Source organism: Denticeps clupeoides, chromosome 7, assembly GCF_900700375.1.
Source record: "Denticeps clupeoides chromosome 7, fDenClu1.1, whole genome shotgun sequence".
Classification (NCBI taxonomy): Eukaryota; Metazoa; Chordata; class Actinopteri; order Clupeiformes; family Denticipitidae; genus Denticeps; species Denticeps clupeoides.
This window is the reverse complement of record NC_041713.1, coordinates 19,736,774-19,753,799: the sequence shown is the minus strand read 5'-3', so window position 1 is coordinate 19,753,799 and position 17,026 is coordinate 19,736,774. Positions and strand designations below refer to the sequence as shown.

General features: G+C 45.3%; 1 protein-coding gene across 3 annotated transcripts; it reads right to left on the bottom strand.

Annotated features, from left to right (window-relative positions):
- Window positions 1–12,112: 12,112 nt before the first annotated feature.
- 42sp43 (P43 5S RNA-binding protein) lies at window positions 12,113–17,026 on the bottom strand. 3 transcript variants are annotated; one of them, XM_028986520.1, is made up of 10 exons: window positions 16,917–16,975; window positions 16,718–16,844; window positions 16,523–16,623; window positions 15,778–15,874; window positions 15,593–15,678; window positions 15,320–15,393; window positions 15,165–15,245; window positions 14,390–14,619; window positions 13,167–13,220; window positions 12,113–12,548 (listed from the first exon to the last, which is right to left on the bottom strand). In XM_028986520.1, the coding sequence occupies exons 2-10, from the start codon at window positions 16,832–16,834 to the stop codon at window positions 12,294–12,296; spliced, it is 1,095 nt and encodes a 364-aa protein (XP_028842353.1). In that variant the 5' UTR covers window positions 16,835–16,844; window positions 16,917–16,975; the 3' UTR covers window positions 12,113–12,293. The 3 variants fall into 3 exon arrangements, with proteins under 3 accessions (XP_028842353.1, XP_028842352.1, XP_028842354.1); XM_028986519.1 differs by having other exon boundaries at window positions 16,718–17,026; XM_028986521.1 differs by having other exon boundaries at window positions 12,113–12,545; window positions 16,718–17,026.

Genomic DNA, 17,026 nt, shown 5'->3' with positions numbered 1-17,026 from the left:
GAGATACTGGAGTTGAGTTGGAGTTTTCATCCGGTGTTTACGGTGAGATTATTCTAAAATACTTGAAACTCTCACGAAGGAACTCAACTCTTGGTCATGAAGTTCAGCATCAGATAAAAGTCTTGTCGCCCCTGACTACGCCACAGATTCCTCCGTGGACTGTTTGTGCCGCATTAAAAGCATCAGGTCGCAGTTTCCAGCCATCGCAGGGCGTGTTGAGCGTAGGTAGCTTCGCTTTGTCCAGAAGGACGACTCAAAACGAATATAAAACCAGAATACAATATTTTCCAAATCCTTTTCAACCTGTATTCAATTAAACGCACAAGACATCTAATGTTCAGAATAATGTTTATTTTTTCCACTCTTTTTTAATTTGATGTCATTTAAAGTATTGAATACAGGTGGCAAACACTTTTCCTAACTTCCAACATCAGGCCGCCTTCGTGGCTGCATCTCCTCCTCTTCTCATATCGCTTGCTTTTTGATTTTGGACAGGTTTCAGGTTTCGAGTAAAACCCTTGAATCTAGTGATAGACGTCTCGTCCAATGTGGGACGTGCGGGACGTGATCACAGACAGGACATAAAAAAAAAAAAAAAAAAAAAAAAAAGAGCTGCTCCTGAGGAGGTTGTGGGTGATCGTCTGTTGCTCAGCCCTCCCTCTGCTACTGCCAGCAGTATCCGTATACAGTATGCTCTACTTAACACATGGTCAGAATCACCTTCGGCAAGCATGTGAGCGAACACATACAATGAATTTGATTCCTGTCGATGGTATAAAACAACAATATACAATATTTTATATACAGAATTTAATTACAGCAATAGCACAACATACAAGTCCTACATAAAGTGTACATACGGCCCTCATTGCGCTTACCTTAAATTAGCCAAAGCCATTTAACAATGGTAGAGACAAGACGGATGCAGTAGGTGGAGGGCCAAATAGGTCAAGATGTGCAAGCTTTATTGCTTTGAACCTGTGCAACACATTACAGACCCTTCAAAGGAGCTGTCAGCCATTGTTGGATGACCTTTGCCTGGACCCTGGCAGCAGCAGTGACGGATGGAGTGATGTGCTCTTTTATTCCATATTGATTCTTTGCCTATTGCTGTTGATAAATGAGATATATCCCTACTGCCAGGAACCTCAAGGAGCCCCGCTTCAGAGCCCCGCCCTCGTGAACTCCTGTTTGGAACACCAGGCACGCCTCTGCATCAAGTGGAGGTAGAGCTCACCGAGGGACCTCGTTTTATTTCGAGTGGTGAACGGCAGGACAGTTCAGTGAACCTAAGGGCCAGTTGCTCAGACAGTGTCAGCTAGTGACCACAGCATCACTTTAATATAATTTATTCGAAATTCCAAAAAGCTGCCACTGTTTCACAATCTTTTGCTTCCTACACAGATTAGGCACAAAGTAAAGTCCACTAAAGTAGTAAAGTAGCACTGATCATCTGGTTGCCCTAAATTGGATATTGGTGTGTTGAAAGCATGAAAAAAGCTAAATGTAAGGAGAAGAGTGGCTCTGGCATTAATTTATTAGTAATGCTAGACAACTAGGTCACAGCCTCTCCAACACACAGCTTACGAGGTGACCATGAGGACCCTTGTCCACCACTGAAAGATCCTACAATGAACATAACCCCTCAATTTGCCCTGTTTGCACAATACACTGTTTTAATTTAGCCAAACGTATGTATAGTTTTGTATAGAGGTTTATTGCTAGATATTTCTATAATGCACATACAATTCACATGAGAAGCTTTGCCCACAAGCAGCAGGATGCAGTAAGGGAACAAGCTAATGGAGGAGTGTTGCATTTTTTTAGTACAATAAAACATTTTAAAACAACAGAGAGAGGGGAGGACCCAGTTGCAGATTAGTATTTATTTAAACTGGACAAACCAACACATAGGACCAGGCTTTGGGACAGTGGGGAGTGGAATCGGGAAAAGGGAAGGCTCACACTCCACACACCACCACCTAAAAAACACACACAAGACTGTTGCACATAATGTACCCCACATTCAAGACGGTGTGTCACACTGACTCCCCTCAAGGCCACGACCTGTGGCTGAGCACAGCCATTCTCTTCACTTTAGTAGGCACTGGTGCAGGAACCCTTTTATAGAGCAAGTCTGCAGATGCAGGCACACGAGGGGGCATGGCCTGCACTCGGTTTTTCCGGGCACTCTCGTCGGGTGTGCGGAGCTGTGGCGGGATCTGCTGTGACAGGAAGGTTTCGGGCATTTTAGGCTAAAGTGCCAGTGACAGCTGGTAAAAACAGTGTCAGTGGGGGGTCAGTGAAGCACTTGCTAATGTAATGACGTGGAATGATATTTAAAGAGATTATCATTCACATCAGCCAATCAAATTGGCAGGTCAAGAAATGTGGAATCATACACGTTTATAGCATTTATCAAACGCCCTTATCCAGAGCACCTTACAATCAGTAGTTACAGGGACAGTCCCCCCCGGAGCAACTTAGGGTTAAGTGTCCTGCTCAGGGACACAATGGTAGTAGGTGGGGTTTGACCCTGTGACTTTGTGATCTTCATCCCCACATATACAAAATTGTGACTGATTTTGGGCAGATAGCACCTTATCCTGACTTGGGAAATAGGAAAATGTAGCCTAACCTGCAACGGTAAGGGCCTCAAAGAGGTTGACTGGGTAAAAGAATCGGAAAAGTCTGTCACAGAAAAGCCAACTTTGCTGCAGGTACGCTGTGCTACATACATTAGGCCACCTGTCTTGCTGGTGACAAATGTGAGCCTACATCCGGGCTTCCGTTTCCCCTGGAGTGCTGCAATTTCATGGGTTGCTTCGGTCTGAATTTAAAAAAGGACGTGAGAACGTCTTCAACCCAGACTAGCGGCGTTTCATTTCATCCTTTATTTTTTTTGGTGCAGCTAAAGCAGCTCAGAATGAGCATGGCAGCTAGTTGTTATGACACTCAGAAGGACGCACTTCTTTTTATTGCACACATGCCGCATATGATTATGTATTAGAAATTCGGTGCACATTCATTCATTATTTTGCCATAATAATTATTTTCTGAACAAACTGAATACATAACAGATTAATCAGCATGCAGGATATTGATGCAAATGATTCTGTTTAACACCGTGTGGTTAATATCACCATCTTGATATGCAGCAATGCAGTCACATCGTGAGATTCTTGCTGTTAGCAAACACGTTATGGGGCAACATACGTTATAATTGCAGTACATGAAAATGAACTAAATGAGCATTCTAATTAAAAACACATGCAGTATTCTAATTCTAATTCTAATATACATTAACATCACTTGTTACCTTCTTTACACCATAAAATATGTTTTTTTTGGATGTGTGTGTTTTTTAAATCTATAAAATGATGTTGGAACCTCTACAATAAATAACTGATGAGTTCCCCTTTCTTGGTAATGTCTGACAAGACAGCAGGGAGCTCAATATTGATCATTTCCAGGTTCTTGACATTCATGGGTCTGGACTTGTTGTTCAAAGGTTATCCTAGGGGGGCACATCCCAACAACCATTACAAAATGGCTTTTTGAAATTCCACTAAACTGCATCTCTGAAAACTATGAAGTCCAGAAACAAAACGCAACAGGCGCACACACAAAATGCTTAGTATGAGACCGTGAGGGAGACGGGCAGAGTTTGCCTTGAGCTGCTCCCCAGCCATTGTGGAGTTGTTTGCCTGTCTGATGTACAGCACATTAAAATCCTTTGTGCTCAACTCGTCACCAGTCATTATGAAAATGCGCCCTGGGAAGCTCTGACTCACGTCAGCGCCACATTCTGATGCAGGCCTCGTACGGCTGCTTTTAAAATTGTTCTCTGTAGACGCGGCAGGGTCAGACTGTCTGCATGTTTAATGCCTATAGGTCAAAGTCTAAAACATGCACACACACACACATATCCATATAATCCAGCAACGAGCCAGACATGAAATTAATGACTGTATATCAATCGATGACCATGAGTGCTTTTGACGTGTGTGCGGATGTATGGATGAAGTGTGTATTTTTGTGCTGTGTGTGCCTGTACCTGTACCGCAGTGAGTCTGGTGGTTGTTTTTGTTGACATGTTTGCAGTTCTGTCTGCATTCAATGTATTTTTTTATTTCAGTTTTTGGTGTGTAAAGAAGTGTGCGTCTGTGTTTGAACGATTGCGTGTGCGTGTGTGTTCGTCTGGGGGGGAGGAGATCACGACAGAGGCGGTCCTGCTGATTTGGGAACGTTTAGGAATACAGATGAGGTTCCCGGAGAGACTCTGACATCCACAGCGTTGGCCACTGAGAGTCCCACTGCGTTCAATTACACGACGTTTATTCAACGCGTTGCTCTGGTAATTAACCATCACGTCGTGCTCCCGCCCTTCCTTCTCTCCATCGTTCCTCCTGATTTGTCCAAATTTACAAGTTCCATTAATCAAAATATCATATAAATTGTTCTCCTAGTGTTCATAGAGGTATATTTAAATTAGGTTAATTAGTAATAAAATGATCTATCTATGCATAAAAACAGAGGCCGTGTCCAAGGCTGCTGAATGAATGTTTAAATTACAGAGGATGTTCCTCATAATTCCAGGCGCCAGGTTCCTGCAAGAATAAAACATGAAGGAGCTGAGAATCTAGTTCAGGCCGTGTAACGACAGCAAATACAGGAGAACAGGGGCACAATGTTCTTTTTAAGTTCACTTCTTGCAGTGCCTTCAGTTCTTGGGGAAATGGGGAAGGTGGAGGAGTGTGGAGGCGATGGGTGAGAAAAGAAGCGTGCAGAGATCCAACAATTGCTGAGGGAGGAGGAACGTCAGGCGGTTCTCTTTCTCCTGAACTTTCACATTTAAATTTCAAACAAAAACGAGTTTTAATTGTTATACTCAGAAATTGCGGTCTGGTCTGAGATACCATAGAACTATGGTCTGCAAAACTATTTGATCTTTGGCTGGAGAGGGGATCGTCCCATCGGTAGTGATCACAAATTCAGATATTTCTCAGAAATACAACACACTGTCCTCACACATCCTTCATACTCCACACACAAAGTTCCTGAATCCGTGCTTTTGATTACTGACTACAATCCTGCAGAAACACAGGATTCTGCACAAATACACTGGTTCTCACTGTTTCTTGTGGTTTCTGTTTCTTTCAGTCTTCTGGGTCCAAAATGGATCTGGTCGTGGTGAAAAAAGGGTACAAGTGATCCAAGAACCTAATGTTATCGTGCATTGCTGTTGGTCGGATATTGGGTTGCTGCAGACTGGTCAGGGTGCCCATGCTGACCCCTGTCCAGTGGTGGATAGTACCAAGTAAATGTAATTTGTTGTGTAACTGTGCTACCGATTGAATTATATTGACCTGCTATAGTACAGTTTGCCAGACCATCCATGGCTTTATTTAAGCGATTTTTTTGGAAGTTTCATTTTCAAATGCATTTTGTGCCTGCCTCAGCCGCGTACAATTTCGTTTTACAGGAATTCACCACCTAATATAAGCAAACAGGTAGAGGTACGATTTAGTTCTGATGGAAATTTCTGATGGCTAGTTTGTTAGCTATACAGATTGGACAAACGCTGTTAACCATAATGGCAGTAGCAGGCTAAAGCTTTTTTTTTTATCCATTTCAATTCGATGGCTGTGTAAGCCTTTTCAGTTTATTTTATAATATGGTAATTTTTTTGTGTTTCCAGATCCTAAATGTTGAAGTATGGTACCAGCATCTTAAAATTATTGTATTTGGATACAATAACACATATTATCACAGACTGCATATTATAATGTTTAATGCAACTTTTACCTACTGAACGGAACACGATCGGCAAGGCAAGTGAAGCAGTGCATTGTGGGATTTGTTGTTGTGTGTCTGTTATCAGTGCTTCATTGGGCCATAATACTATATGTCTATATTAAATAATCTGGCACTCCAGATGTGCCCCACGGGTTTGATGCCGGCTATAAATGCATGTGAGACAACTGCACATAAACAAGCCAAGTATGTCTGTGTAGCCAGATGAAAACAGAGATCTGCTAATGAAATAAAGGGTAAAAATTTAAGGGGAAAAAGTATCATACATTATTGTATTTTTGGAATGATTTATTATATAGATCATACGTCTGGCAACACTGTGTTTTTCAGGGATGAATGTGATAAATTTGCTAACAATAAAAGTGATTAACGTGATTTTTAACTTTTCATGCTGGAAATCGAATCTATTATCATGCACAGTATGATGTAATTGGAGTGGAGTTGTGCTTTTGCCCGGCATCAGCAGACCAACCATGCAGACAGATTATCAGTTAGATGAACACAAGTTTCATTGAGGCGCGTATTTTACAGGGGCTGCATTAACAGGTCAAAATAGATTTAGTTGATTGTATTTACAGTCTTTTCAAAGGCCCTGAGTTCCTCCTAATGTAGGACAATGCTGGACTTCATGTGAATGGAGTGTCAGCCGTTTCTGCAAGACAAAGGCATTGATGCTATGGACTGGCCGCCCACCTGGAATCTTTTCTCAACAAAATCTTTTCTCAACAGATGTGTGAAGTGAAGTGTTTGTCATTGTGAAACACTGCAGCACAGCACACGGGACACATGTGTCCTCTGCTTTTAACCATCACCCTTGGTGAGCAGTGGACAGCCATAACGGAGCAGTGTGTGGGGACGGTGCTTTGCTCAGTGGCACCTTGGCGGATCGGGATTCGAACCTGTAACCTTCCTTAACTGCTAGGCCACCACTGCCACTAATGACAGTGTCCTCTTTCAACAGGATAATCCACCACAGGGCAAAAACAGTTCAAGATCGGCTTCGAGTACCTCAAAAAGCTGTTTGATCAGTGTATTATTTTATTATGCAGACAAATGTTATATCAGTAGGTCCATTATGTATTTTAATCGCACCTTCCCTTGAAACACAGCACACCAGATGTAATTTCACAGCAGAGCTGACGTCCTACTGATATCAGCCCTCAGGTGAGACAGAACAGCATTTATTCAGGGCAGTAATGAACAGAGCCTCACAATGAACACCACAGCATGAACAATGAACACAGGCTGCTGCTGCAGAATCATGCTGAGCGGCGGAGTGCTGGGGGAAATACCAGAAATACATGAGAAATCGTAGGCCACATTTCAGGGATCAGCCTCCCAGATCCAGCTTCTCGTGGTGCAGAACCGCCTCGACTGTGTTGCTGTGAACGTAGGTTCAGATGAAGACACGGTGACCATGAACAACAAATGCTTCGGAACGTCCCTGTATGGAAAAGTTCTCACTTCTGAGCCGATCAAAACATCAGATGTTTCTGGGAAGACGAGATATGTTCACAATTTCATTTTCCAGCTAGGAATACTGAAGACCACCTATACACTTTAATCCCAACATTTATTGGTGTCCACTTTTAACAGGATAAAAAAAGTGAAGTGATTGTCACATGTGATACACAGCAGCACAGCACACGGTGCACACAGTGAAATTTGTCCTCTGCATTTAACCCATCACCCTTGGTGAGCGGTGGGCAGCCATGACAGGCGCCCGGGGAGCAGTGTGGGAGGACGGTGCTTTGCTCAGTGGTACCTCAGTGGCACCTTGGCGGATCGGGATTCGAACCGGCAACTTTCTGATTACTGGGCCGCTTCCTTAACCAATAGGCCACCACTGCCCCATGCACCTAGCACCTAGCTACACTGCAGAAAATATTCAGGAATGGCTTGAGACTTCATCTGCTAGTAATAATAATTGTTTTGTATTCTCAAAATGTCTATACAGTTGCCCATAAACACAAACTACATACAGATAACATGGCATTGGAACATATATACACACATATATAACCAGCCGATAAAGAAGGCTGGACCAAGGGGTCCTGGTGGGTCTGCCACTAAACCGTGCCTCAGGACCCTTCTATGGGAGCTGAGGGCGAACGAGCGTTTTGTCTGTCTGCTGGCACACGTTGAGATCGACGCTCGGTTTATTGTGATTCAGTCCAGATCTCCTTCCCTCTCTGTCGGTGAGAGCCGACGAGGTGATTGGCGGCTCAGGCAGGAGGTCTCGGTTACCAAGATACCGAAGGATGCGCTGCAGCAGACAGGTTGTTGAAACCAAGTGTGTTCGTGGATTTCATGTACCCTTCGCATGAATCTCTTCATTCGTATAGGCGTGTGTTTTCCATATGCAGGAGGTAAATTCGACACTCGTGCCCGCGGGCCAGTTTTGTCCATTTTCCGTCCTCCCCACAGCCATGTCTCAGCTGATAGTTTATCTGTCTGTCTGTCTGTCTCCACCGCCTCCCGATCAAAGCTCTTTGATGTCTCTGTCTGCTTTTTTCTAATTCAGCTCCTCCGCTTGCTTCTGTTCCCACTCCACACGAGAGCAGCTGTTCCGTCTGTTCACCCGGTGACCGAGACTCACAGCAAATACTCGCTCTGCCTTTGTGCTTTAGTGACTCTCGGGAGTCATCTGATTGCTCTGACTGCAGAAAATCATCACTCTCCTGCCCGGTCCACCGTCTGTAAAGCCTGTTTCTGGTCCTCCTCTCTTCCCGGCCCTCGCTTCTTCGAAGTGGCTCCATAGCTGTCTGCTGATTCATACTGAAGGATGTACTTTATGCTAGATGGTTTGAGGAAGCATAGATAGTATCAGAGGAAATGCAGCTCTTTTCCTCTGAGGAACATCAATATAGACAAGGTGTTACGCACCTTGTAAAGCGATACAGCGAATTGTAACCCCTGTCAAATTTTGGCGAATGGTATTGCAAATGAAATACGTTTAACATTTACATTTAAGACATTTGGCAGACGCCCTTATCCAGAGCGACTTACAACGTGCTTTCCAGTTACCATCGATGAAGTGATCAGTTCTTTTTATTCACTCTTGTTGTAGATTCTGTACACAAGTTCGACAATAAGAACGTACAAGTTAATCTAAATATTCTCTGAAGAGGAAGGTCTTGAGCTGTCGTTTGAAGGTGCTCAGTGACTGAGCTGTTCTGACCTCGAGGGGAAGTTCATTCCACCACCGAGGGGCCAAGACGGAGAAGAGTCTAGATGAATGTTTTCCTTTTACCTTCAGAGATGGAGGGACCAGGCGAGCAGTACTGGAGGCTCGGAGTATATGAGGTGCAGTGTGAGGTGTAATAATGGTACATAGTGGTAGACCAGCTAGAAGGGAGATACAGTAGTCCAGTCGTGAGATTACTAAGGACTGAACCAGTAGTTGGGTGGCCTGGGTTGAGAGATAAGGGCGGATTTGTCTGATATTGTAGAGAAGGAATCTACATGAGCGGGAAAGATTGCTGATGTGAGTCGAGAAGGAGACTTCAAACAGTTTCCTTCTGGTCATTAGTTGATGTGTGTGTAACTCAGAAGTGTGAAAACGGTTCATTATGATAACGTGTATAATGGTACATAAACGATCAGCCACTCAGAATCTTGTCAGATGCAGGAACATTTACACCCAGTAGCACATCAGAGCGCTCTCAATGTGTTTTTTATATAATTTACATATGAGGCTCTGGAATAAAACTAGAGGAATGAAAAGGCGGTCGAGTTCCTTTCTAAACAGTTCTATAGCTATTCTGGAAAAACAGGGTCAACCGAGAGACTGCTTCCTCCTCTAGTTGTAGGTCATCTATTCTGAAGAGAAGACTGCTAAATCTGTGTTTTCAAGCCTGAATGGCAACCTACATCACAGGGCACACCAGCATCTGCATCTGGCTTTATATGAGATCAGCAGCAGCACTTCAAAGAACAAAATGGAAAAACAAAGATTCACTTAAACTATTACTGTACATTCTAGACAGCGCAAGTAACTGATTTGTGTGTTCTGCCATCATTGCATGTTCAAGGTTATAGTCATTAGCAGCTTCTTACAGAGTATGATGAGACTTTGTTTCTATATGGCCCTGGTGCAACATGCAGTAACACCGAACATCACAAAACCATCACAAGGTGCAAAATGCATAAAGGAGCTACAATCATTTAACCAACATAACAATGTGCAGAAGACACCGGTGGAGAAATGTAGAACTTAATTGCTGATCTTGCACACGATTATATCGCACAAGGGAGAAGGGAGAGACAGTGATCGATTTTATAGCCGTAGATTAACACCACCAGAGAATAAAGTCTGATTTGGCAGTAAATAAAGAACAATAAATCGCAGTGCAATTCCAGTTAATAACGTGCGCCCAGAGTTATAATTGCTTGTGGTATGGAGCTCTTGCGTAGTCTGCAGCAGAGAAAAGGGTAGTGGGTGGTAATGATCTTCCCAATGTTCATGGCTCTGCCCTAACAACGGGTCTGGAAGATGTCTTTTGGTGGGGCAGACGTATGATCCTCTCATTCGCTCTCATTATATAAAACACACATACATGTATACAGTGCATCTGGTAAGTATTCTCAGCACATAATTGTTTTGCATTAGTTACATTACAGCAGTATTACAAATGTATTTTATTAATTAGAATTGTGAAAGTTGGTTGGAGATGATTTGGAAATCATCATCATCATCATCATGCCGTGGGGAGGTTTTTCAGCTGCAGGAACTGGGAGACTAGTCAGGATGGAGGGAAAGATGACTGCAGCAACGTACAGACACATCCTGGATGAAAACGCTCTTCAACTCAAACTGGTGCGGTTCATCTTTCAGCCGGACAACGACCAACACAGCCAAACTATCTAAGAACGACCCTGTGAATGTCCTTGAGTGACCCAGCCAGAGCCCAGACCTGAATCCGATTGGACATCTCTGGAAAGATCTTAAAATGGCTGTTCACCGAAGCTTCCCATCCAACCTGAAAAAAGTGAAAGTGAAGTGATTGTGTAATTTATTTATATGCACCACACAGCATAAAAAAAGTTTGTAATTAAAATTTTTATTCTTTTAATATGTGTATGCGGGATGGAATTGGGGTTGGGGGGTTCCTAGCTTGTTTTGGACACAGGAAGGCGGGGCTTCATGAAAAAATCAGGTAAGGAAGTGGACTCATAAACGAACGGCTGTGGGTTCAAATTCCGGACTGCCAAGGTGCCACTAAGGTCCCCTTGATCAAGTTACATTTCATTGTGTCACTGTGTGCTATGTTTGCTGTGCATCACAATGACAAATGACACTTTCACTTTTAGATACTTCAATTCTGTTACTGATTGCAGGTGGGGTCCCAAAACAGTGGAACAGTAAGATAAGACGCGGTGCTCGTTGTAACGTACTGAGGCGGATACTGATATACACGCACGCCACTTCGGAAAGTGTTTTTTTTTTTTTTAATACTCAGATGGCGTTCCTTGAGTCAACCTGGACTTTGCTTGAGAGAGACATACAGTATGAGGTTTGAAATGCCAGTGCTGGTCTCTGGTGATTAGTTTGACATTTCGCTTCATTCAAACTGGTAATAGGCCCCAAACACAAAAAAAAACCCACACACTTGCTAAAGGCAACAAACGGAACATCTGTGTCTCTACGTAAAAGCTGCTGCCTTGGGGGACTGGTCGAAGCGGAGCTTGATGTCATCGCCAAAATCCTACTGAAAAATGACAGGCACTTCAGGGGGAACGGAGAATTAATTGGGGGGCGGGGGACAAACTTTCACACCTGCTCCACGGCCTCGGTGACCGTCAGCACTGAGCTTTCTTATTCAATAAAACCACAGGACACCACCGTAACTGGAGCAGGAGACGAAAATGAGAGAGGTGGGGGTTGTAGGTTCACAACCAGAAGAGTCCATGGATCAAGGTACTGTGCCCACATGCCGCACCATGGGCACCTGACCAAGGTGACAGGTTAAAAGCAGGGACACATTTCATTATGAGAGCAGTGTGCTGTGCTGTTTATTACAAAGATAATATACGAATACATGGCTCAAGAACAGCCAATGACAGCACAGGAACAAAGGTAGGGAGAATAATTTGTGGAAGATTTCATGGTCTACACAGACACGTGGAAGGTTACCAGCTGACGGGTCTTTGAAATGCTCCGTGTCCAGCAGAGGACACAGCCTCAAAAGGCTGTGAAAGGTCAGCCTGCTGTCCCACCATTTGGAAGTAAAGGGCTCGCACACAGGTGTGTGCGTACATTTGAAGTATTTGGTCTCAGAACACACAGGATCACATTGAATGTGGTTTATTAAGCACATTTTTCACATGAGGCGTATCCCATTTCATCTAACAAACACAGATTAACTTCAAAATCAAAAGCACGTCTCATGTCAACCAAAAATTTCCATATAATTACTTTCTTGGAATACTTTGAAACTTAAAATATTAATTTGAAAACGCGAAAGCTTGTTAAATTACGCTTTGGGCTCCAGAGGGCTCTGTGGAGGTTTGATTGCGAAAAGGTCGCGCAGGTTGACCTCGGCGTCCACGTGATGCGGGATTTTGCGTTCGTTGAACAGGCCGGAGAGATTTGCCTCCAGCTTGGCGCGGCGGGAGACGCGCATGCAGAGGGAGAAGAGGTTCCGGAGGTCCTCCTCCACCAAGGGCTGCTGGTTGCGACCCTCCAGCCTCTTCTGCCAGCTCTTGTTGGACCGCCGCCTCTTGCACTGCTGAGGAAACGTTGGCCGGAGAGGTCATTAGTAATACGAATTCAGAGGACCAGTGGGAAGACTCGCTCCGCGGACCCCTGTACGGTACCACCTCAACTTCACTCAGTACCGCTTCTAACCAGGTACTTTTCCCACCTCACGCAGCGTTGCATGAAACATCTTCATGTGACACAGATGAGATCAAATCGAAGATAACGCGGGAATACTATACTATATATGGCAGCAAATTTATACATATACGTCACACACACTCTAGCGGGAATAAGACAAACTAAGGGTCTTCCTGCATGTCATGGACGCATGACATGACCATCTAGAAAAAGCAGCCAGGATGACCTGCACTACAGCCTATGCTCGTCGATGGATTATATGACTGCAGAAAGTGTTCAAGCGGTTCAGTCAGTGCAGCCTCTGAGGGAAGCTTTCAGGTGCCCATCCTCACTGCTGCACCAATCTGAACAGTCAAAAATAAATCTAAATAATTCACACTTTCCAAAAGCCTGAAACTCATGTCATGCTAATACACCCCCCCCCCCCCCCCCCCCCCACCAGGCTGAGCCACGGCTTGCGCCGCATTACAAAGAAACACAATGAACACAATGAAAACAAGGTGCCTACCTTCACCTTACAGGCTTCTGGGTCGTGATGCACCAGGTGTCGGGCCAGGCTTTCCTACAAAACATGAACACAGACCGCTCATAAAAAAAAAAAAAAAAAAAAAAAAAAACTACAAATTTGCCCGATCAATTAAATCCGGCCATATGCAGCTCCTGCTTTGATTTACAAATCAGCTGTCTGAGCAGTTAAACAAACTGTCCAAGTCCGCAGGATCACAAAATGAAGCGAAAACGGCAATATAAAAAAAAAACAAAGGGTTGCCTATAAATAGCCAGACTAACGAACGCGGACGAGATTTGACTTAAAATCAAGCCCACCAACCATGGGAGGAAGCGAATTATGTAAGCGGGCAAAATCAGACCATTTTTTTTTTTTTTTACATTTTTAGTGTACAAGGCCGGCTGGCATTTTAAGACAGTTCTGCGGTTCAGGAAGAGGGGTCTTTCATTGGACTGCCGTAACACAAAGTAAATCTCAGGCCAGTAAAAAATAAATAAATAAATAAAAACCACAAAAAGAAGTCCAAACATCAGCACATTTTGACTGCAACATAACTCATCAGCATGAGACCCCATGCAGCCTGAACGCAACTGCAGCCGCACATTAAAATTCTCCCCTAGAACCGGTCCTGAGCGCTCATGACAAACAGGCCACTCTAATAATGACTCAATAAGAAATCAGTTATGCAAACGAGACGGAAAACCAAAGACCAGTCACTAAAACGGAGATGGACGAGACACTTTTACAAACCCAAGAACATTTTAATACATCTCACGGTTGGCCTCGTGTTACCATGGCGCCCACTTAATCCATGACAACTGGAATAAAAGAGATTACATTATTTTACTCAACATGTGGTTATCATTGCGACCTCTGTATTATGGCCATCTTGACCCAATTTGGTTTTAAAATAGCAAACCACAATTGACTTGGATGATTCCATGTAAAACCATTTATTGCAATTCAAATAAAGTGGATTTTTTACTGGAAAGAAACATCTTTAAAAGAGCTTTCTCCTGAACTGTATTGTAAACTGGATGTGATTAATTTTGATACCCCAATATGCCATGCCAATATCCAGAATCTGCGGTCAATCAAATGATTGTGGAGAGAGAGCTGGGCAATGGCGAAGCCTCGGTTTCGAGCATATGCAGCATTTCCCCGCGATACTAACATTTACAGTAATAGTGTAATTCAATTCGGTGTTGGTCCCTGGTACCCACCCTCATGGCAAAGCTGCGCGTGCAGCCGGGGAAGGAGCAGGCGTGGCGCAGTAGCTGCAGGTGCACTTTGCGGATGTGGTGCTGCAAGTTGAAGGTGGTGGAGAAGTACGCCTGGCACCCCTGGCTTGGGCACAGCAGCACGGGCTTCTGGAGGGCATGGGTGCGCTTGTGCCGGCGAAGGGCGTCCCGCTTGCCGATGGTCTTCTTGCACGCGGCACAGGAGAAGGACGCTGGAAGGAGACACAAACGGGGCTCGAACTGGTTTAACAATGAACAGTGGGGACCAGGGCGTGACCGATAGGAAGCGTGAGGTGATTGGCTGGCTGGCTTTTAATGAGAATGGGCGCAGAGCTCAGCGCTGGCACTTATCAACACCAGCAGCTTTACTTAATTACACCGGCTACACGCTTCAACTGTTCAGCGCCGCGAAGCCAGCAGCACACGGTCTGCAAACTAAAAAAGAAAGCAGCTCAGGGGACAATTGCTAGATGGGACATTAGTCATGTGTGGGAGTGGCGCCTCCAAAAAGAGAAAAACCTATACGAACGTTTGACGTTCTCCTGAGAGATGATGCTGTGGTGGCGGCGGCGGGGTTCGGGGACGAGTGAGCGAGCGAGAGCAGAAGCTGGCTCAGTAAAAAGGTGGCCCAGATTGTCACTGGAACGAAGGAAGCGGTCCTCGCCAGCTGAGTGGGCCAGAGCCGAGACTCGCTTTCAGTTCGCTTTGGAGGGAGTAAATAAATACAGAAAACGTAGAAAGTGCACGGTGGGGTCACCTGGGTGCTGGGCCATGTGCCTGCGCATTTTCCCCCACGTGTACTCCACCGCCTGACAACCAGGTTTAGGGCAAGTGTAACCTACAAATTAAAAGCATTACAGTAAATTAAAAACTATAGTCTCATAAAAATCATTACGTAAAAGCCCAACTCACCAGTATGGGTTTGCTCGTGGGCCTTCAGGGCAGAGCGGGTGTCAAACGTCATCTGGCAGCCTTCCTTGCTGCACCTTCAAAAGCATCACCACACTGCCTTACATGACTAGAACGGGAGATCGGCTCCTCTTGACTATTTCAAAATAAACCCTTAATGGCCCATAACTGCAGAGGGCAAATGCATGTCTGCGTCTGCAAGGATGAGCAGGCCAGACTCTTGGCAGAGTCTCACCTCAATTCCAGCAGCCCCGGCGGAAGCCAAGCTGCGCTTACCGAAAAGACGAAAGGCCATGTGATTGCTGGTGGTGTTTGAGGAGACGTCTTTTCTTAAACGTCTCGGTGCAATTTGGAAAGGTACACTGGGAAGGTGAAAAAAAAAAAAAGCGCTTTGTGTGTGAAACCGTAGCGGACAGAAGCGCTCTCTGACACCGGGCTCTGGCGCCACCTTGTGGCCGTACCTTGAAGTATCGGTCCTTGTCGCCATGAGCGTAACGAATGTGCTTCTTCAAATGATCAGAATTGAAGAAAGTTTTGGCGCAGCCGGCGCCAGTACATCTGTTCAAATGTCAATAACCAGGTCTTAAAGCTGTAAACGTATTGGCCAAAACTTTTTTACGTAAATACAACAGGTGACTCAACTAGGGTTGCCAACTTTCTCGACCCCCAAATGCGGGGCACTTTCTTGCGCAGAGCAGCTGACCCCCTTCCCTCTTACTTAGATTTTCCAAACACGCTTAGTTTTAGTAGGAGTTATCAGTCACTAACCAGAATTTTACGTGGTATCGGATCGAATAGGAAATCAGGGTTTTAGTACACCCCGAGTGGAAACTGCTCCTGTTCACATCCAGCTGCAACTCGGGAGGCCGACTGCAGCGCTGCATTATGGGATCTGTAGTTTTTGTGTTCTCAGCGCTGCTGTAGTAACAGATCTATATAAAGTGATCTCGCAGGATGTGGCACCCCTGAAACGGTCTACACCTCACAACTAGAGTACCGTCAGCATGGAGAAACTCATGCGAACTTTGCATGAGTTTCTCCATGCTGACGGTACTCTAGTATTGGCCGATGAGGGTGTGAATGGACAAATCACCCATATTTCGGGACGGTTGGCAACCCTACACTCAACAGCAAAATCTAAACAGTCGTGCAGTCATAAAACGACATTGGAACAAACGTTGCTGTAAAGAGTGGCGGGAGGTGTACTTGAACTGCTTAACTCCGGTGTGTTGCAGCGAGTGTCGCCTCAGGTGCGACGTGCGCGTGAAGCGGCGACCGCAGCCGGGCACCGGGCAGAGCTGGGGTCGCTGGACGAGGACAGGAAACACACGATCAACACGAGGGGACACGTGAAACGCGGGGACGTGCGTGCGTGCGTGCGTGCGTGCGTGCTGGACTTGCCGCCCCGGTGTGCGCGCTCTCGTGCTCCTTCAGCCGCCACTCGCGCGTGAACGTGGCGCCGCACTCGGCGTGCGTGCAGTTGAAGAGCTGCAGGCGGGGAACGGCGTCCGCTTTCATCGTCGTCGTCGTCGTCGTCGTCGTCGTCGTCGTCGTCGTCGTCGTCGTCGTCGTCGTCGTCGTCGTCGTCGTCGTCGTCGTCTCTCGCTCCTGTTTCCGTTCTGCGGGCAAATGGAGCGGCGACGGGGCGGGCGGCCGAATTTCAAGCCCCTCGTCGCGGTAAATGGACCGAGCACCTGGGCCGAGGTCACC